This window comes from Lepidochelys kempii, chromosome 1, assembly GCF_965140265.1.
Source record: "Lepidochelys kempii isolate rLepKem1 chromosome 1, rLepKem1.hap2, whole genome shotgun sequence".
Lineage (NCBI taxonomy): Eukaryota > Metazoa > Chordata > Testudines > Cheloniidae > Lepidochelys > Lepidochelys kempii.
The window spans coordinates 264,845,232-264,867,060 of NC_133256.1; the positions used below are offsets into that span (position 1 = coordinate 264,845,232).

General features: G+C 41.8%; 3 protein-coding genes across 5 annotated transcripts in view; 1 reads left to right on the forward strand and 2 right to left on the reverse strand.

Annotated features, from left to right (window-relative positions):
- Positions 1 to 186, reverse strand: part of SCYL2 (SCY1 like pseudokinase 2) — a 52,311-nt gene extending 52,125 nt beyond the window's left edge. The window contains exon 1 of one of the 2 annotated variants that reach the window (XM_073327414.1): positions 5 to 186. The gene's annotated coding sequence lies outside the window, so the exon portion shown is untranslated. The other variant, XM_073327413.1, reaches the window with a different exon arrangement.
- On the forward strand, positions 5 to 21,570 carry DEPDC4 (DEP domain containing 4). Its single transcript, XM_073327416.1, is given in 11 exon segments — positions 5 to 134; positions 136 to 210; positions 212 to 305; positions 2,549 to 2,969; positions 3,516 to 3,661; positions 5,399 to 5,585; positions 7,909 to 8,135; positions 12,940 to 13,082; positions 13,318 to 13,443; positions 17,227 to 17,305; positions 19,529 to 21,570. Coding segments are annotated over 11 exon segments (1,707 nt in total). The 5' UTR covers positions 5 to 101; the 3' UTR covers positions 19,705 to 21,570.
- The window catches only part of ACTR6 (actin related protein 6), a 27,371-nt gene continuing 21,697 nt past the window's right edge, over positions 16,156 to 21,829 (reverse strand). The window contains exons 11-12 of one of the 2 annotated variants that reach the window (XR_012156693.1): positions 19,536 to 19,641; positions 16,156 to 17,910 (exon numbers count right to left, since the gene is read on the reverse strand). Coding sequence is in view for 1 of the 2 variants with exons in the window: in XM_073327418.1 (XP_073183519.1) it covers positions 19,611 to 19,641 (31 nt within the window). In the remaining variant the exon portion in view is untranslated. Of the gene's footprint in view, positions 17,911 to 19,353; positions 19,642 to 21,829 lie in introns of those variants that run through there. The other variant, XM_073327418.1, reaches the window with a different exon arrangement.

The window sequence follows — 21,829 nt, forward strand, 5'->3', positions numbered from 1 at the left end:
CTACGCCTAAGGGAAGCTGCGGGGGCCGTGTCCCGCCGTCTGCCCGTCCGCGTCGCGTTCTCCAGCCGCGGCTCGGCCCCCGCCCCGCGCGCGGCTACTCCATGGCGACCGAACCAGCGCCCGGGCCACCAGCCCCCCCTGCGCTCCCTCACTTCCGGCATGGAGCCAGGGCGGGGCCGGAAGTCACGGCGCGGGAGGCGGGACCGGAAGGTGGCTGGCTATGGCGGCGCATTTGACTCCGCGGTTCAGGAGACTCCACAGCCAGAGTGAGCTGGGCGCGCAGCGGCGGCGGCGGCGGGGCGCAGGTGAGGGCGCCCCGGCCTGGGCCTGGGCCTGGTCGGCTTCCCGCCGCCTGAGGGCCCCACCAGCGCCCGGGGGCCCTGGGGAGGACGTCGGGCGTCCCGGGCCGGGGCTGCCCCTGCGAAAGGGCCGGTCTGTGTGGCCCGCGCCCCGCAGCGGGCGGTTTCAACCCGGCTGGGTTTTGCTGTTGTCGCTCAGCCCCGGGGGCCCCGACTAGGGTTGCCGACGTTCCAGTCCGAACACCCTCGCCCCGCCCCTTCCTCGGGGCCCCGCCCCCCTCCGCTCACCGCCTGCCCCCACCCTCAATCCCTTCCACTGGGCTGGGGCAGGCGGTTGGGGGGCGGGGCGGGGAGGGGTTGAGGGCTCCAGTTGGGGGTTGGGCTCTGGGGCAGGCCAGAAATTAGGGGTTCAGGGTGCGAGAGGGGGCCCTGGTCTGGGACAGGGAGTTGGGGTGCGGGAGGGTGTGCGGGCTCCGGCTGGGGGTGCTGGCTCTGGAGTGGGGCTGAAAGGGTTGGGGGGGGGCTCAGGGCTGTGACGTGGGCTTACCTCGGGTGGCTCCAGTCAGTGGGGGGAGGGGCCAAGTCGGGCTGCCTGCCTGTCCTGGCACCTCACTGTGCACAGAAGTCTGGGTCCTAGGTGGGAAACCAGGAAGACTCCATCTGTTGCTCTTGCTGCATCCCCTGCGCTCCCGCCCCCAGATCCCATTGGCCGGGAACTGGTCAATGGGAGTGCGGAGCCAAAGCTCGGGGCGGGGGCAGCGCACAGAGCTCCATGGCCCCCCTGTGTAGGAGCTGGACCTGCTGGCCACTTCCAAGGTGCAGTGCAGTGCCAGCCTGGATAACTAGGGACTAGCCTGCCTTGGCACCACAGCACTGCTGACTGGACTTTAACTGCCTGGTCGGCTATGCTGACCCGAGCTGCCAGGGATCCCTTTTGACCGGGCGTACTGGTCGAAAACCAGACACCTGGTCACCGTATACCTGGCCCAGCCTGTGAGAGCCCGGACAGCTGAGCCTGCCCAGGGTGGAGGGCTGCCCCTGTGGGTGTGCACATGGGGGCGTCTGAGCCCTGCTCAGGAAAGGGTGTGGGGAGATTATGAGAGTCCTAGTCTTGGTCAGGCCTTTTGGTCTTACTGGAATAAGGAGAGACTCACAACAGCGGGGTGGGGGGGGAGGAGGAAGGTGAAGGCAGCGTCTTTGGAACTGCCCTCCTGGGGCAAAGGTACTGGAACTAGGGATGCTGGAGGTGTGGCAGCAGCCCCTGGCTTGAAGTGGTAATAACAACCAAATATGTGGTTTCCGCCTTCAGCACCCCTATCCTGGGGGAAATAACGTACCCCTTTCTGAGCTCCCTTTGTAATGCTGGGTGCAGCTGCCTGCTCTTGCAATGTCAGTACCTAGACTGGTATTTTGATACTGTCATAGTAGGTGCGGGACCTAGGGGTGCTGTTGCACCCCCTGGCTTGAAGTGTTTTCCGTCATATACAGGGTTTACAGTTTGGTTAAATGGCTCTCAGCACCCCCACTATAAAAATTGTTCCAGAACCCCTGGATACTGTATGATATAAAGGGTTAAAATAGTTTAAAAAGAAGAAAAATATTTTTGTAGGCTATATAAGGTGGCTCTTCTAGCAGTTCTCAGAAGGTCTTGAAAAGAGTTCATTTCTAATACAGTATATGCCTAACCAAGTTGGAGCCAACCAACATGTGTCTAAGCACCCATGGATTTAGTTCTTTCTTGAGTATTTTGATCAAATACTTATGAATGTTTGTTGATGTTTGAATGTAGTAGTTGCTTATGATTTAGGCTTTTAGAGATTTAGAGCAATTTAGAGCAACTCCCCTTGGATTTTTGGATTTAATAAAGGAATTTATGGTTAAACTAGTATCTGATGGTGCACGGTCTTACATTGAGTTTTTTTGGTTAAAATGAAAAGAATCTGTTGGAATTATTATTATAGATAAAAGTAACGGATTTTTTTATTTAGCATGTTCTTGTTTTCCTTTCCTGGCATAAGCTTGCCTGTGTATGATTTAGTGTCAAATCAGTGCAGGAATTAGTTTGCTATTTTGCTACCACTTATCTCTGGCTGTGCTTTGAAAAGTTAAATTTCACTTCTGGAGAATGTAGCCAACTCACTTTCAAAAGGAAAATTTAAAAATAATACACTTAAATGTTACAGTAAGTGTTTGCAGTATGTAAACTTAAATAATGTTTTAGTAACATGAATGTTTAAATATTTTTGCAGGAAGCAGTGGTCCTTTTCAAGCAACTCGGTTATGGAATGGCATTATTCATGCTCTTCAAAGCCAGGTGGAAATAAAAAGACGACGACAACATCTAAAAACGTACAGAAACTGCTTTACTGGCTCCAATGCTGTTGATGTGGTGCTGGGCTATCTTATGCACAGTATGTACTTAAGTAGTAATGATCTTTCTCGACTGAAGGGAGTCCGTCTGTGCCAGGCTCTGATGGATCACAAGGTTTTTGAACCAGTTGGACCAAAACTATTCAAGAATGAGAGACAGCTAGAGTTTGAAGACACAAGTAATAGTCTTTATAGATTTCTGGACAGCCATATTTCTCCTCTTTTATTGAAACGGAAAGAATATATTGAGAATTTGTCCCCTGAGGAAATACTTGAACTTAAGGCGAAAAAACTTTCACGGTTAGTAATGCAGATATACACGTTTAAAGAGTCTCTAAAATGTGGGCCCAATACAAACAACAATGCTATCTTACACAATCATGAATGGGAAGAGGTGCTCCATGAGACACTCTGTTTAGATGTCATCCATGCTTTGAAAAAATCTGAGACCCAATTCAAAGGCAAGATATTAATTATGGAAGAATAAAAAACGTTTCTTGATCGTTATCTAGTGAAAATACTAGGTGACTAAAATATTTACATTAGGACTTGAAAGGAAAGGTCTTGGTTTCAGTCTGCATCAGAAACAGAAACAAATGTCAAAATTTTTCACAAAATGGAATTCTTGTTTTCTAGCCTGTTCTAATCCAGGCAGAGCACCCTTGGCTTTTTCTTGTTCTCCTCCATCTGTCTGTATCCATCTGTTGTCTCTTGTCTTTTACTTAGATAATCCCTGTCCCAAAAAGCTTAGAATCTGTGTTTGTACTGTGCCTAACACAATGAGCACCTAAGTGCTATGATAATACAAATAATAATTCCAACTTATCCATGCTTTTTTCATAACAGAGCAAAATGTGAAACAATTTCAAATCCCTTAGCACTAGAAGTTGCTGATAAAAGGATAGAGGAACTTCTACAAACTATAAATGTACATCCATCTTTACCTTTAAAGAACATAGTTAATGAACCAGTCTGTCTACTTTCAAAAAAAGGTGATTATATTTATAAATAGAATATATTTTGTGCTATTTAATATTACCACAAGGTATTCATGAACATTAAACTATAATTTGTTTATTGAAACAAGCAATGAATAATAGATGTTTTGAAAATTAGAAATATACCCTTTTCCAGCCTCTTAGAAAGAGTACTGGCACATCTTGCTGAAATATCGTTTCCTTGCATTATTATTTGAATTTTGTGTATCTTGCTACTTTTTTCGTTGAAAAAAATCTTTTAAGTAGTGCCCAGGATGTTGCAGAAAGTGATTCTTGCACTGAAACCAAGATTTTTAAAAATAACTTGAACAGAATTCAGAGCATGATCCTCAAGCCCTTACTCACACAGTTAGTACAATAAATCAGTGTAGCTATTTATGTAATTTAGATTACTTCCATAAGAATTTCAGGATTGGGCCCTAGTTTAATAAATTACAAAAGCTTTAAACTTTAAGCTTTCATTGTTTGCTTGAAAATAGAAGCATTTAAAATCCATATGACAAAGGCCCATCAAAGTTCTTGCTATATTAGGAAATAACAAATTAGGATAACACCCACTAGACATTTGTGAAAGGTGGGGTGGGGACAACTCAACTATTCATTTAAAAATGCAGTGGATTCTCACCCGCCAGACTCAGTGATTCTTATCTCCTGCCTGGACTGCTATGTCCCTCTTGACCCCAGGTTGTTCGTGCCTCTGAGGAGAGGGTTACGGACAGAGGATGCTGCTATTTTCCTCATCCTGCTCCTGTGTAGGTGAAGGAGGATAATCCTCACTATTTCCCAGCCTAAATCCAGAGAGAGGGTTTTGTTGGGGAATTTCCTCTGGCTGCTATTCCTACTGTCTCCAGTCTTGGGAGCAAGGGATAAGGTGGGGGCTGTCACTTCCTTCTCCTTGGCCCAGCTGAGGGACCATGTACTCCTGAATCCTGTTGTGTAGTCTGGCTATGAAAGAGGCTTTCCTGGCTCCCAGCCCCATCCAGAAGTCTTGTGATTGAGGGGAGACTCTCTCTCCTAGTCCCTTCTGCCCTACCAAATGTTGCCTCCATGCACATATCCCAGGCTTCTTTGTGCAGGAGTCGAGGAAGAAAGAGCCCAAGTCACTGCTAATGCCACACACTAGCAGTTCTTGCAGAGCCTGGGGAAGAACATTCATGTGAACTCCTCTCAAAAGCATACAAGACTACAGTGCAACTATCAACAAAACAGTGAAACTGATTCTATGCAGAGTAGTGCTAAATGCACGCAGCAATCAAATCGAAAAAACTAAAAAAAATTCTCTCTAAACACCTTAGGGACTCATATAAAATAGCCCATACCAAATTTTCAGATGGATATATGATATGCAAGCTTACATTGCCCCTCTTAAAAACACAACCGGTTGAGAGTCTTTTTGGTTATAAGGGTCTTTCCTTTTTTTAATGTATTTATTCTCATGTATTTTGTTACTGTGTATATTAAATGTTAGAGCAGATAGTTATAAAAAGTAATAACTTAGACACAAAAATATTTAAAAGCTTTTTCCCAGTTTTCTTAAGACATTTTCCCCCCCAAAAATAAAATAACATAATTTACCTCTAATGAATATATTGTAAGCTGGGCTGATTTTATTTCAAATCAAGCAAAAATTCTTTTTTTTTATATTTACATACATGCTATGTGTACCTACTCTTGTTCCCAGTAACCTTGACTTCTGGTTTATTTTTTCCATCTTCCTATTTGTACTCCCAGTTATAGATGATGTCTGGAAACAACAGACTCTGTTACGGCTACTGCAGTTAATTGATCTTCCAGTCCTGGAAAATATTTTGGAGTCTCCAAACAAGAGGAAAAATGATCATCTTGGCAAAGAAGAAGATCTGATTATCTCAAATACTTTCCTTGACAGAGAGGTTACATGCAGCCTGAATTTGCCCGAGTTAGTTATAAAAATATATATTTTATAAGAACTTATTTTAGGGCTTTCATAACTGAGGTATCCCAAAGGGGTTTATACAGTCCTTTTCTTGGTGGTTTGAAGTGGAGGTGCAGTAAGTGAGTAAAGCAAATGGAGCAGCCATTGTTACAGATAGCAAGGGAAAGCCCCTGCTGTGACAAAAGGGTCGTGCCACAGAAAGAAAGAAAGATGTGGCAATTTGGTGCCAGTCTGTTTGCCTTTCCAAACCTTCCAGTATTTCTAAACTATTCCTGTTGATCACATCTGGGTTGATGTCACGTTTTACCACATGGCAGTACAGCTGAATAAAAGTTTCATTTTGTAGCCTGGAATGATGTGTTGAGGCCCAGCCTCTTGCATGTGAGTGGCCTGAGGTCAACTCATAAGAGGAATTAGTCTGCCATTATGCTAGCACTTATCCTGAGCCATGTTTTGAAAAGTTAGTGTGGTTTCACTTCAGGAGAAGTCATCAAACTGGTTCCTTTTTGATAAATTTTGGTCAGTCTGTTTATCCCCCAAAAAGCATCTGTATTACAATAGTCTTTGTTTGTTCATGTGGAAAATGTTTGAGAATCAAAGCAAAATGCATTGAGAGTTAAGTAACCAGCGAAGCTCCAGTTGCTGCTAGTTTCTAACTGGTTTAGCTGTTCCAATTAGTTTTAGGTGGTTGAAGGTGGCCTGAATTGATTCCAAGAAACACCTCTGGTCTTGAAGTCAATTTTGTAAAAATATGTGTCTTCAACCATCTAAAACCCATTAAAACTGTAGCATAGATCCAGTTTTAAAATCAAATTAAGCTGAGCTATTTTTCTCTTTCAGCAACAGTTCCATTTGAGAACTCATGGTATATTCAAACAGTTGATTACAGTTCCAGTATCGGTATCCCTAAAGCCACTAACCAAGGGTATTTTCCAGATCCATACTGCTTTGAAGTGGTGTCTCAGAATATTAGAGAGAATGGACTGAAATCAGGATCTCAGCTGTGCCTTTTCAATTCTGTGTCTCTCTCTGGGTTGCATGCTTTCTGGCAGCCTACAGTGAGGTTACTTATGCTTGGAAAAACAATTATTGGTATTCCCTTTGCTTATGCTGCCATGTGGGATATACCCACACTTGGCCATGAACCATCTAGAACAGGGGTTCTCAAACTTCATTGCACCGTGACCCCCTTCTAATAACAAAAATTACTATATGATCCCAGGACGGGGACTGAAGCCTGACCCCAAGGGCTTCAGCCCCAGGCAGTTGGCTTTGGCTCAGGCAGTGGGGCTTTGGCTTTAGCTTGGCCCTGGGCTTCGGCTTCAGCGCTGGGCCCCAGAAAGTCTAAGCCAGCCCTGGTGACCCCATTAAAATGGGGTCGTGACCCACTTTAGGGTCCCAACCCACAGTTTGAGAATCGCTGATCTAGAAGAATATTTCCTATTGGAGCCATAATTGTCCCCTTGTGGGACCTAACATTACAAGAAGAGAGTTACTACCCTTCTTACCGCATGCAGCGTTGTAGCTGTGTTAGAACCAGGGTACTAGAGAGACAAGGTGGGTGAGATAATCTCGCTTATTGGACCAACTTCTGTTGGTGAGAGACAGACTGACTATTTTGAGCTTACATAGAGCTTTTCAGGTCTTGGCTGCAGAAGAGCTCTGTGTAAGCTCAAAAGCTTGTCTCACCAACAGAAGCTGGTCCAATAAGCGAGATTACCTCACCCACCTTATCTCTCCTCTTGCCCCAGGCAGTTGATGGTGTTGGAACCATCTGTGTATGATGCCTTTGCCTGCAGTGGCAATCTTCAGTGCTTATTTCTTGTTCTTTCCTAGTTAGTTGTTGGCTTCCTTTCATTTGTCATGGTTTTAAGTGTTCATTTTTGTTTTTAAATTGAATGTCTAGTTTCTTTGCTCCTTTTAAGTTTCAGCCCCTGAGTTTGGTTATGTAGCTGGATAACCTTTTTTCCCTTGTGACGGCTGAAACAGACAAGGCAGGACTGCACTGTCACAACTTGCATTTCTGAAATGTTTGTGACAGACTGAACCATTGTGGCTTCCTTTGTGTGAGGGAAGGCAAACTTCAGCCATGTTGTTGTAGTCTAGGGAGGCAAAAGTTGGTTGTTAATTGCAGCAGTAGTTCAGTGGACTTATACCTACAGCATCCCACTACATTCTTTAATTGCTTATTAAATAAGTGGTATGATGCTGTTGTTCAAATATGCATGTAGTTGTACGTGTCTGGTTAATTCTTTCTGAATTATCGCTTAAATAAAGTTTTGTCTAGCATTAAATGTAAGTACTAAAACTAACTTTCTCTCCCCAGGCTTGACAAATGGCTTTGTGCAGCAATTGAATGCTTGGAGTATTTTCCAGACCAGCTAATAGTGATGGTTGGTCAGCAGTTATTTCAAATCAGTAACGAACCAAGTCTCTTGAATATGCACAAGAAGACACTTTTTGATGTGATAGCAAAATATTATAATCAAGTGAGGGACCCCCTTTTCAACAATCATGATCTTGATATTCATTCAGGAATTGTTGAACTTATAGGTAAGTGCATAATCTTTATTTATGCATTATGGAAATTAAAACTGTTTTATTAACTTAATACTAATACAGACATCTTATGAGTAGAATCACTTTGATACAGTTTCCCTGTCAACCAAAAGAGGGATTCATAGCTTATGGACTCACATTTCTATTAATAGCAAATAAACTAACAAGGTAAGGGACCAGAAAAGTTCTCTTAATTCTAAGATTCAATTCAGGGTATGATAAGTTCTTCCTGATTCTGCAACCTTTATGGCAAACAACTAAATCTTCCCAAAACAAAATAATAGCAAGGGTTACCTTAAACTTGGATTTAAATGAAACTGTATTGTGAGTATGTCTTTTTTTGTACTCCTTAGGACTTGCAGAATGTATGGAATGTTACCTTAATGCTCCGTTTTCAGAGAAGCGTTACAGAGCTTAGTGTCATATGAGCTCCGAGCTACTGAAGACATTGAGCATGTTCCTCCCTAGGGCTGACACTTGGCAAAGAGACCCTTTTTAATTAAAATAAATAAAGGGAGCATAAAAAGGAATCTGTGGTGAGACTAGTAAATTCCCAACCCCTGATTACTAATTTGAAATCATTAGTTTAGTTAAAAAGGTACTATACCCTACCATACGTTCACATAAAGGGAGGTGAGGAAAAGGCTGGTGACATAAATCATTGAAAGAACTCTATGCTTTCCATGCTGTAGCTCCCTCATTATTCCCCCTTTATTTAAAATCTCCTCTTAAGCTAAACAGTATGTTCTGTGAACATGCCACGCTAATTTGTGCCAGTTCTGTGTCACTTCCCAAACTTTAGTCAGTTAAAATCTGCCTGGGGAACAGTTTCTAATGTAGGCCCAGCTTAGTTTCAACTTCATTTTGGACAGGTGGTGGTCCTAATGTAATAATTAAACAAAGGTTCACTTCTAAATATATTATGCATTCCACAGTTCTTTGGTTGTCTCCTGCTGCCCATCAGTCTACACAAGAAGCACATCTCATACATACATACATTAGGAGGAGGTTATACTTATTTTACCACTAGTTGCAAAGTGCAGGCTTTAGAGTTGCCTAGGGTTGCCTGTATATTAATCTTTATTCTGCCGGGCGATGCTTTCTAACAAAGGGCCCTGTGCTATAACCCTTACTCAGACAAAGGTGCCATTGATCTCTTACTTCAATAGGACTGCAGGACCTGGCCTAATTTAGTTGTTGGCTATTCCAGATGGCAAATTTGGCCTGGGGCGGGGGAAAGATTGTTACATGCTCACACAATCACTGTTGCAGCCAATTGAAGACAACCTACTTTTGCTGTGTGTGCACTACAGATGCTGAAGCTAGTATCTCCATGAACTCACAGCAAGCTTGATCTCAAAAATTATTTTTGCACTGTTAACGGAAGGCTGAAATAATCTTTTTTTAAAATGAAACTATAACAAAAACACAAATAAATCAAACCCCCTCCCCACCACTACCACTGTTACCCCTAAAATAAACAAGGCACCATGGTTAGAGTGTGCATGCAGGTGCACCGAGTCAAGTGCATCATAGTCTTTAAAACCATAGACTTTAACAGCACTTGTCCCTTACTGCTTTTAACACACATTCTCCTTAAAGCATCCCAATAAAGCTTTTAAAAAAATTTTAAAACTCTTCCTGATCTGTGATTAAACCTCTGAGGCAGCTGGAAACGGTCATTTATCAGTTATCTCATCTGTCAACTTCTCCATATTTTCCTTCACCTTGGTCTTCTGATGCTCTTGTCTTTTCTATATTTGCTCACTCTCTTCTTTTGGCTTTCAGCCCTCATTCATACTTCCTCCTTTTCCAAGTCTCAATGCGCTTACACATCAATTCTAGTTGCTTTTATTCTTTCAAAGAAAATCATAGAATATCAGGGTTGGAAGGGACCTCAGGAGGTCATCTAGTCCAACCCCCTGCTCAAAGCAGGACCAATCCCCAATTAAATCATCCCAGCCAGGGCTTTGTCAAGCCTGACCTTAAAAACTTGTAAGGAAGGGGATTCCACCACCTCCCTAGGTAACGCATTTCAGTGTTTCACCACCCTCCTAGTGAAAAAGTTTTTCCTAATATCCAACCTAAACCTCCCCCACTGCAACTTGAGAACATTACTCCTTGTTCTGTCATCAGCTACCACTGATAACAGTCTAGATCCATCCTCTTTGGATCCACCTCTCAGGTAGTTGAAAGCAGCTATCAAATCCCCCCTCATTTTTCTCTTCTGCAGACTAAACAATCCCAGTTCCTCAGCCTCTCCTCATAAGTCATGTGTTCCAGACCCCTAATCATTTTTGTTGCCCTTCGCTGGACTCTCTCCAATTTATCCACATCCTTCTTGTAGTGTGGGGCCCAAAACTGGACACAGTACTCCAGATAAGGCCTCACCAATGTCGAATAGAGGGGAACGATCACGTCCCTCGATCTGCTGGCTATGCCCCTACTTATACATCGCAAAATGTCATTGGCCTTCTTGGCAACAAGGGCACACTGCTGACTCATATACAGCTTCCCGTCCATTGTCACCCCTAGGTCCTTTTCCGCAGAACTGCTGCCTAGCCATTCGGTCCCTAGTCTGTAGCGGTGCATTGGATTCTTCCATCCTAAGTGCAGGACCCTGCACTTATCCTTGTTGAACCTCACCAGATTTCTTTTGGCCCAATCCTCCAATTTGTCTAGGTCCCTCTGTAGCCTATCCCTACCTGCCACCGTATCTACCACTCCTCCTAGTTTAGTATCATCCGCAAATTTGCTGAGAGTGCAATCCACACCATCCTCCAGATCATTTATGAAGATATTGAAGAAAAACGGCCCCAGGACCGACCCTTGGGGCACTCCACTTGATACTGGCTGCCATCTAGACATGGAGCCATTGATCACTACCCGTTGAGCCCGACAATCTAGCCAACTTTCTACCCACCTTATAGTCCATTCATCCAGCCCATACTACTTTGACTTGCTGACAAGAATACTGTGGGAGACCGTGTTGAAAGCTTTGCTCAAGTCAAGAAACAATACATCCACTGCTTTCCCTTCATCCACAGAACCAGTAATCTCATCATAGAAGGCGATTAGATTAGTCAGGCATGACCTTCCCTTGGTGAATCCATGCTGACTGTTCCTAATCACTTTCCTCTCGTGTAAGTGCTTCAGGATTGATTCCTTGAGGACCTGCTTCATGATTTTTCCGGGGACTGAGGTGAGGCTGACTGGCCTGTAGTTCCCAGGATCCTCCTTCTTCCCTTTTTTAAAGATGGGCACTACATTAGCCCTTTTCCAGTCGTCCGGGACTTCCCCCGATCGCCATGAGTTTTCAAAGATAATGGCCAATGGCTCTGCAATCACAGTCGCCAACTCCTTTAGCACTCTCGGATGCAACGCATCCGGCCCCATGGACTTGTGTAGTCCAGCTTTTCTAAATAGTCCCTAACCACTTCTTTCTCTACAGAGGGCTGGCCACCTACTCCCCATGCTGTGTTGCCCTGCGCAGCAGTCTGGGAGCTGACCTTGTTAGTGAAGACAGAGGCAAAAAAAGCATTGAGTACATTAGCTTTTTCCACATCCTCTGTCACTAGGTTGCCTCCCTCATTCAGTAAGGGGCCCACACTTTCCTTGGCTTTCTTCTTGTTGCCAACATACCTGAAGAAACCCTTCTTGTTACTCTTGACATCTCTTGCTAGCTGCAGCTCCAGGTGCGATTTGGCCCTCCTGATTTCATTCCTACATGCCCGAGCAACATTTTTATACTCTTCCCTGGTCATTTGTCCAATCTTCCACTTCTTGTAAGCTTCTTTTTTATGTTCCGCTAGGATTTCACCGTTAAGCCAAGCTGGTTGCCTGCCATATTTACTATTCTTTCGACACATCGGGATGGTTTGTCCCTGTAACCTCAATAGGGATTCTTTGAAATACAGCCAGCTCTCCTGGACTCCTTTCCCCCTCATGTTATTCCCCCAGGGGATCCTACCCATCAGTTCCCTGAGGGAGTCGAAGTCTGCTTTTCTGAAGTCCAGGGTCCGTATTCTGCTGCTTACCTTTCTTCCCTGTGTCAGGATCCTGAACTCGACCAACTCATGGTCACTGCCTCCCAGATTCCCATCCACTTTTGCTTCCCCTATTAATTCTTCCTGGTTTGTGAGCAGCAGGTCAAGAAAAGCTCTCCCTCAAAATAATTGGTTTATGGACCAGTCTCCTTTTAATTATAGTTTGCATTTTGCTAGACATAATTATCTGGACCAGTGACTAGAGCAGAGGACTGGGAATCAAAGACCTCGGTGGCTCTGCCGCTGACCTGCTCTGACTTTAATCTCTCTCTCTGCCAGTTTCCCCCTCTGTTAAATGGGGATAAAAGATACTTACTTACTTTTGCAAATGCTTTGAGATCTACAGATGAAGAATGCTATATAAGAGTTTGATTCCTGTCATGTCCCTTTACCACAAAATGGGTGTAGCTTGGTGGTTTAAAAAGCTCATCAGCAATAGGAATGGTGCAACAGTGAGGCACGCTGGTCATGTTGCATCACATCATATAAAGGAGCAGTTAAGGATTCAGTCAAAGGTAGGAAAACACAAACTGTATGAAAAAGGTGAAATGGAGGTTCTGTATCTAGTACATTTAAGGCTTCATAATATCCAGGGGATGTCATTTTAAAAATGTATTACTTGCCTACCTCTAAGACAAAGGCTACATGGTTTTAAGCCTAGAATCAGAAATTGACTCCTATTTAAATACATTTTCTTGATTCTGTTCAAAGCAGCAGACTGCACTATATACAATATTTCACTAACATTGCAGAGAATGGAAAAATAGCCCAAGCCCTGGAGGCATCGCAGCTTTACTTAAGATTACTAGTGCCGAACATCCGAGAAGAACTGCGTAGGCTACTGATGTTTATGGTTGTTGCATCAGAACCTGAGGGCTACACGTTACAAAAACAAGTAAGTATTGCACTGAAATGTAATGTAGAAATTATCACTCCCCTATAGTAACATTAATAGACTTGTTCTTTTAACAGCCATAGAAACTGACCCATTACTACATTTCAGCCTGATGCTTTTAAAACTAACTTAAATGTATTTTTTTCACAGTGTAGATTTTGTCACCTATTTATAACTAACACCTAGAATAACTGCAAGCAAATCTAATCCAGGTCATTATTCTTCTGTTTTACAGTTTGATAATAGATCAGTGATCATCAAGATTTTTACCAAGGCCATTTTACAAAATAAAGGATTGTCAAAAACACAGACTGAACAGCTAATCCAGTTACTGATGAAGAATCATACTGAACTCTTCAAGGTATTTCCTTCTCATCTGACAAACTTTGACCTTGTGATTTTTAGTTGTTAATTGTCAAAAAGCAGCTTTATATGAATGTCCTTTTTTGTATCTGTCATGGCAACCTGTAAAAGCTACAGTGTCTTGTAGGACCAGAAAGTGTTCCAGACCAGTTCAGTTTTTCCGGACTACAGGGGAAATTTTAAAATCATCGGCCTCTCTACTTCCATTGTCCCCACTCTCAAATTCGCAGGCTCATTGTAGCACTTCTCTCTCTAGCAAAGTGTTGGAAACAACTCCCTGCAGAAACCAGCTAATGTACTTTGAGTGCTATCTAGAGGGAGTCCTTCAAAGGTGAAATTTTGCAGAGGCTGAGCACATACTGGCAGCGTCTTTCAGCCCCAGGAATTAACTTAGTATTTTAAAATCTTACTTACTTTTGGCAGTTAATATAAACCCAGTAGGTAAATCAATTTTTTCCCATTTGTCAATGATAAATCCATTGTGAATAAGCAGAAATACTTACATAGCTTTTTCAATTACATTCAACTATACCTTGCATATGAAAAGATGTACTTTTCTAGCTATTTAATTTTTTTCAGATTTTAGCCAACGCATATTTAAAACTATAGTATTTGTTTTAGTTATTTTTCCAGTTGCAAAACTAATTAAAAAGACAACTAGGAAAATGTCTGGTAGTTCAAACTCCATCTCAGCTGCCTGAAAATGGTGAAAATCAAGTGGTAAATATTCTCTCGATAGTGTATATTGGGTGGGGGGCGGGAAATCCTCATATTGAACCAACCCACTGTCTGAGGAACACAATGTTCACATGTCCCTTTTTATTTTGTATCAGCTGGGGTCAGAAATGAAAGCATTAAAATAACATAGGAAAAGCTGCTATTGCACTATTTCTGATTCAGTTGAAATTATCAAGAACTAGAAATAGGGAAAGCTGCTATTGCACTATTTCTGATTCAGTTGAAATTATCAAGAACTAGAAATAGGGAAAGACAGTCTGTGTGAGAGATCTGTTTCTCAGGTAAAGAATTAAATAAACATCAGAGGTTTGAGATGCTTAGTAGAACTTTCAGACCTTGTGAGTTAAGCAAGGAATCTATTCCCCTTGAAGGGAAATGCATGGTGATGATGATCAGTACTTAATCTCCCAAACCCTCTTTTCTTCCCCCATACATATAGAATCACTTACTTTGGCACATCCCTTGCTTTTCTAGAACGCTGCAATTATAGGAACTTGGACTCCAGTGCTGCAAAGAGCTGCACACAGATGGACCTCTGCACCCACACAGAGCCCTTTTAAAGTCAAATGGGCCTGCCCCCATACAATTCATTGAAGTATTGAGGCCTTAAGCAGCTGACTCAATGCTATCTTGAAATGTTGCCAAACTGAATTAGTCTAAGGTTATGTACAGAGAGAGGTACTACTACTACTTTTCCATGATAAGCTTGAGTTAAAAACTACACTTCTCAAGCTTTGGCCAGAAAGGACCAACTTGCTTGAAATATCACTTGCAGGATCTTAGCCCAGGATAGAATATTTCTGGATGCTCTGGGAGAAACTTTTAAAAAGCTGCTTGGAAGATAAAATATGTTTCAGTTCTGGGATACTTTCCTGTAATTTATTTGGTTTGTCATACCTCCAGAATGGTTTGGCTTAGAAACTTCACCTTTAATTTATCATCTTGGCCTGTGTGGGGGGAGGGGATTAGCTTGTTTAGACATTTCTGCATTTCTTACCTACTGAAGCCTTCTACACATGACCAGAATGGAAGCGTGACACTAACAGGTGGGGTTGGTCTGACGTGGCAGTTCCCATCCATTTTACTATCTTTAAGGATACCTGTCACCCAACATTTAAATCCTTTTTTAATAAATAAAGATTTTTAGTTTCTCTAACTTAAGTTGTAGATAAGACTGAGCAGATGAACTTTAAGAACAGATTTCCTTAAAAGAATCGTGCAGTTTTAAATCAGTCTGAACTTCTGACAGTCTGGAAATACAAAATTAATACTATCTGAACAAAAAAAAAGTTAAGGTCACCCAAACAATTTGTATTTTTATCACCACCCCTAAAACAACCAGAAATTTAAGTAGTGCAATATAGACTCACTTATTAATGATTCCAGCTAACAAGTCATCTTACTAGGAAACCAAACTCTGAAATTGTTGTAAATTTACAGCACATGGCCCTGATCCTGAAAACATTTTATGTGCATGCTTAACTTTATTATAGGTTTCAGAGTAACAGCCGTGTTAGTCTGTATTCGCAAAAAGAAAAGGAGGACTTGTGGCACCTTAGCGACTAACCAATTTATTTGAGCATAAGCTTTCATGAGCTACAGCTCACTTCATCGGATGCATACTGTGGAAAATACAGAAGATGTGTTTATACACACAAACCATGAAAAAATGGGTGTTTACCACTACAAAAGGTTTTCTCTCCCCCCACCCCACTCTCTTGCTGGTAATAGCTTATCTAAAGTGATCACTCTCCTTACAATGTGTATGATTGCAATGTGTATGACACATTGTAAGGAGAGTGATCACTTTAGATAAGCTATTACCAGCAAGAGAGTGGGGTGGGGGGAGAGAGAACCTTTTGTAGTGGTAAACACCCATTTTTTCATGGTTTGTGTGTATAAACACATCTTCTGTATTTTCCACAGTATGCATCCGATGAAGTGAGCTGTAGCTCATGAAAGCTTATGCACAACTTTATTATAAGGAGTGGACCTCTTGAAACCAGTGAGGTTAAGCATATAAATGTTTGCAGGATCTGAGCCTAAGGTTTCATTTAAAACAAAACTACGCTGGTCCTTCTGTCACTAATTTTCATGACCTTTAACTTTGTTTAAAAGTACAGTAGAACCTCAGAGTTACGAACCACCTCGGGAATGGAGGTTGTTTGTAACTTTGAACAAAACGTTATGGTTGTTCTTTCAAAAGTTTACAGCTGAACATTGACTAAATACAGCTTTGAAACTTTTCTATGCAGAAGAAAAATACTGCTTTTAACCATGTTCATTTAAATGAAACAAGCACAGTGTCCTTACCTTGTCAAATCTTTAACACTGTCCCTTTATTTTTAGTTAACACAATACTATGCTGTATAGCAGTGGTTCCTCAACCTTTTTCTTTCCAAGGCCCCCCAACATGCTATAAAAATTCCACAGCCCAGCTGTGCCACCAATAACTGATTTTCTGCATATAAAGCCACGGCCAGCATTAGGGGGTAGCAAGCAGGGCAATTGCCTGGGACCCAATGCCACAAGGGCCCCTGCGAAGCTCAGGCTTTGGTGTCAGCCCCAAGTGGCAGGACTCAGGGCCCAATGTTCAGCCCCATGTGGTGGGGCTATGGCTTTCTGCCCTGGGCCCCAGGGAGTCTAACGCTGGCCCTGCTTGAATGACCCCCTGAAACCTGCCCATGGCCCCTTGGGGGGCCCCGGTCCCCTGGTTGAGAACAACTGCTGTACGTTTGCTTTTTTTGTCTCTGCTGCTTGACTGTGTACTTCCGGTTCCAAATGAAGTGTGTGGGGTTGACTGGTCCGTTCGTAACTCTGGTGTTCATAACTCTGAGGTTCTATTGTACATTACTACTTCTTGAATTTAAAAAAAAACCCTAACGATTTACTCTGGGTTTTTAAAACATATGTACCAGGAGTGCCCATTTACATACTCAACTTTAATTCCATCTTTAAGGGGTTTTGCCTATTGTGTAAGTATGGTTTTATAATGAACTGTATAAACACCAACTGAACATCTGAAAATTCTGTTCTTGTGCAGACCCCTTTAATTCTGTTGGAACTAACTGGCAAGAAACTTGCAAGTTTGCTGGAAGGACAAGATCCTGATGCCAGTTCAGGTAGAAAGTCTGATATTGTGCATTTTTATATGAATAGTTGCATGCAAATAAGTTTAATGCACTGCATATCAACTTATGGTAAAATGCTTTTCCTGATTTCCTCATCCTCTCTGTTATACTGACAGTAGGGCCTTAAGTGGTTTAATTCATTAACTCATTTAATTATTACCCACCTAAAACAAAGCATAGCATTAAATGGAGACCGAGGCCATATTCTAACTTCTCTTCAATCCTGTAATTGATTATGTAATTTCCTTCACAAAGTTAAATTCAGAAGAAAATAGTGTAAAATAAGATTTGGCTAAAAACATATAAACTATTATTTTGGTAGAATGTTTGGTTCACTTTTCTACTTAGCATATTATTAAAAGGGAAAATTACTTGCCTGTAATTTGGTTTCTCTGAAGATTTCATTTGACTGTGTTCCTATTATGCTTCTACCATGAGGCATGCACAAATTATCCTAGCATTCAAAGGTTTTGGGGTTTTTGCTGCACCCGTAGATGTCTCATGCATAGGCCAGTCGATTCTTTTTTGCTTGCAAGAATACTGTCCTTCAATTTCTTGATGAGCAGGAATCCTTAAATTCCTAAGCATAACTGAGGCTAGAGTATGTATAAAAAATATTTTAATTAATATTTGTCAGGGAATAGATTTTTTTTTTTCCAGTTAATTCCTTTGCTTCTGACCCTGCTTCTAAAAATGTCCTCCTCCAGAATTGTTCTTTAACCACTTTGCTATTTCGGTCATCTGGTTATTCAGCTGCTGCTTTTGACTATTCTTTACTTACTTTTTTTTGTATTGAAAATTCAGGCATTGTAGGTATTAAATACTAAAGCACCAAAGAGAAACAAATTATGGGAACTGGGTAACACTGTACATGGCCCTATCTTGTTCTATACATTTGTTAGACATTTAATAAAACTATTAGATTGTACTAACACTATTAACTAAATCCTCTTACCCTGTATGAAGCTGTAATTAAATGGACTTTGTGTAGGGAGAACAAAAGGAACTCTCCTTTTCTGTGGGTCTTAGGCTTCTGAGTATCTGCCCAGCAGATCCAGACTCTACTTCAGCCCATGGATTATAACCAGTATCTTGAAGCAGATGAGCACTGGCCTTATCCTATTCTCGGGTGGGCAAACTATGGCCCACGAGCTGCTTCCAGCACATCAGACATTTTTATCCATCCCTCGAGTTCCTGCCAGGGGTTGGGGGCTTGCCCATCTCCAGCCAGGGAGCGGGGCCTGGGGTTTGCCCTGCTCTGCCCGCCCGGCGCTCCCCAGCCCCCAACTGACAATTCCACCCTCTTCTGGCACCCGCAGAGCCACACTGCGCAGACACAACTTCACTACACCATTTCCAGGATCAGAACCCCGGCCCTATGTGGCGCAACCCCCCAACACGGCAGTGCGCCCAATCCCCTCCTGGTCTCTTATGGCCCCACCCCCAAGAGCCTCGAAACCGCTCAGGGGCTGCACCTGTCCCAGCTAGGATTCCTCCGCCAGTGCTGCAGAAAAGGATTTGGGGGTTATAGTGGGTCACAAATTTAATATAAGTCAATAGTGTGGTGCTTCTGCAAAAAAGGCAAATGTCATTCTGGGATGTATTAACAGGAGGATCATATGTAAGACACAGAAGGTAATTGTTCAGCTCTGCTTGGCACTAGTGAGGCCTCGGGTGGAGTACTGTGTCCAGTAGCACGCTTTAAGAAAGATGTGAACAAATTGGAAAGAATCCAGAGGAGAGCAACAAAAATAAGAGAAAATATAAGGAATGGATGAAAAAACTGGGCACGTTTAATCTAGAGCAGAAAATACTGTCGGGGGATTGGGGGGGGACATAGGTCTTCAAATACACAAATGGTTGTTACAAAGAGGTTGCCGATCAATTTCGTCACATCCACCAAGGGCAGAACAAGCACTAATCAGCTCAGTTTGCAGCAAGGGAGATTCAGGTTTGATATTAAGAAATACTTTCTAACTATAATGATGATTAAGCACTGGAACATACAGGGATGTTTTGAAATCCCTATCCCTGGAAGTTTTTAAGAACTGGTTAGACAAACACCTGTTGGTTTACTTAATCCTGCCACAGCATCAGGGGTTGGACTAGATGATCTCTTGAGCTCCCTTCCAGCCTTACATTTATATGATTCTGCTATTAAATATATAAAAGTGTAATGTCTGTAAAATAATTCAAACCTTTTTTCCTATTAAGGCTTCACCTTTTGTCAGCGTTTGACTCCTGAAGAATTTGAAGACCAAAAGCAACAAACAAGGCACCATCTTCAAGAGTTGATTCAAGAGATGGACAGTAATCCCACCATTTCTCTGAAGCAGAAAAAGAAGCTATTTAAAGAATTCCAAAAGCATCATTCTGTAGCACTGTTGTAGTGATTTTGAAACTGAATGCGGTTTTGCACTATAATGGAATGTTTAAATGAGCCTCATCAACTATCGTTTTTAGAATGCTGACATAATGCTTATGAAGAGGACTCCTTTTCATAAGCATTAATTGTTAAAGGGTCGTATTTTTTTGAACAACCCCAATATTAGACATTGTTTTTCTACAGTAGGTAAGCATGCTGGGCCTCTATTGCTGCTCTAAGTTTAGAGTCTGGTGACATTTCTGTTGTGAAAACTGTCTGAGTTAATAGTCTGACTGAAATTCTGCATTTAAAGCACTTTTACTCTGACTTAAGTGTGAGTTAAATTTCTAAGTATTTAAAATTTAGTATGTCTGTAGTTCATTAAATTTAATCTAGTTCTAGGACTTATCTACACGGAGAGTTGGTGTGCATACAGTGCATTAGTTGGGGAGTATGTCAAAGTGCACTATGGAACTTTCAATGCACCATAGCAGCATCCACATGGAAAATTAATATGCCGCAATCTAGTGTGCTGTGTGTGTTCACATACTAACTTGCCACATGGACAAGCCCTCGGGGATCTGTAGGGCACAGCTATAACTGTAACTGTGTGCTGCAGAGAACGGACCTTAGGTTGGTGTACACTAGAGCCCTGCGCAGTACTTTTTTTTTTTTTTTAAAAATCCCACTCCCACCCACTCCCCCATTGTTTCTTGCATTTTTATCCCACTCCCACCTTAGAATTCACAAGAGAGACAGATTCCTCTATTCTACAAGGGAAAAAACCTGTCAAGTATATTACATAAAGTATGGAATTCAGCCACAATTTTACCACCAAAAGAGTAACACCTCTTGCTTAAACCGTGTAAAAAATACTTGTAAAAAAACTCCTGGTATAATAGACATCAAATCTTTCTATCCCTCACTTAAATTTAAGTATTAAAAGTTTTGAAGTGTTTTCTTGCAAATTACCACAGTTGTGTGGATTTTTGTTTTTTTACCCACCCAGTCTCACCCATGACAAAGTTATTATGGCAGCGGAACCTATAGGATCCCAGTCCCACCGCAGGGCTCTGTTCTACACCATAGAGACAGGGATGGGCAGGTTTGTGTAGTAAATGTCTGATACAGAAATGTTTGATTCCAGATTATAGCTGTGTATAGTGTGTTACCATAATGGTTCTTTGAGTAATTCTTAAATTATATTGTCCTATTAAGACTTAAATAATTGCCTTAACTGATATATTTGAAGTGTATATGTACCAGTTAAACACTTTAGTATGAGGCAATAACTCTTACCTGTGGAAATGTCTTACACACCCTTAGTGTTAGATTCCTGTTAAACTGATGAAAAATCTGAAGTAACTTTCTTCAGTTATTTTAGTTTTGGTTATGGCAGCTGAGTCCTTGGTATTTGCTGCTTCAAACATAGCCTGATTTATACCTTTTATGCACAGCTTGTGCTTTGTAAAATTCTGATTTAAAAACTTGCAGAATGTTGAGTAAAAGTTGAGGAGTAGATTACTTTATCTATGATGACCTCAGAAGTCTATGGGGAGGAGGGAAAGTGTGTGAGGTATAGCTTCAGTTCTTTATCTTCTCTCTACCTTCTACTATAATGCTATGAAACATTAATTTTTGGAAAAAATAGGATTTAGACACCAGCATTGAAATATACATTATAAGAATGGCTAAAATTTAGAAAGAGACAACCTAACATCTTGGGCTGCAGCACAGCTGTTTTTGAGGAAGGTTTTGGAACTTGAGTAGATTGCGTATGTGCACTTTTTAAAAAAATTTATCCTTAAATTGGTAGATCTACTGGAATGATCTTGTATTAGGAATTTAAAAATTAAGTGTCAGTGTATCGCTGTTATAAAGAATTGTGTAAGAGGATTGGGAAAAGATCAGTGTTATGACTTAAATTTCACATTAAACAAGTTTTAATGATGTACGTACTTAATACAAGTACAAATAAACCTCTGTAAATGACAAATTTTAAGGAGTGTCAATTACAAAACAAAGTCGTGATTTTGGAAAAAGCTTACACTGTCAGCTGACTCAAATCCAAACCAACAAGTAGTGTCGACACATTTGGAAGAGGAAGTGGCACATCCCACTTATTTAAGGGGTTGACATACTACACAGGG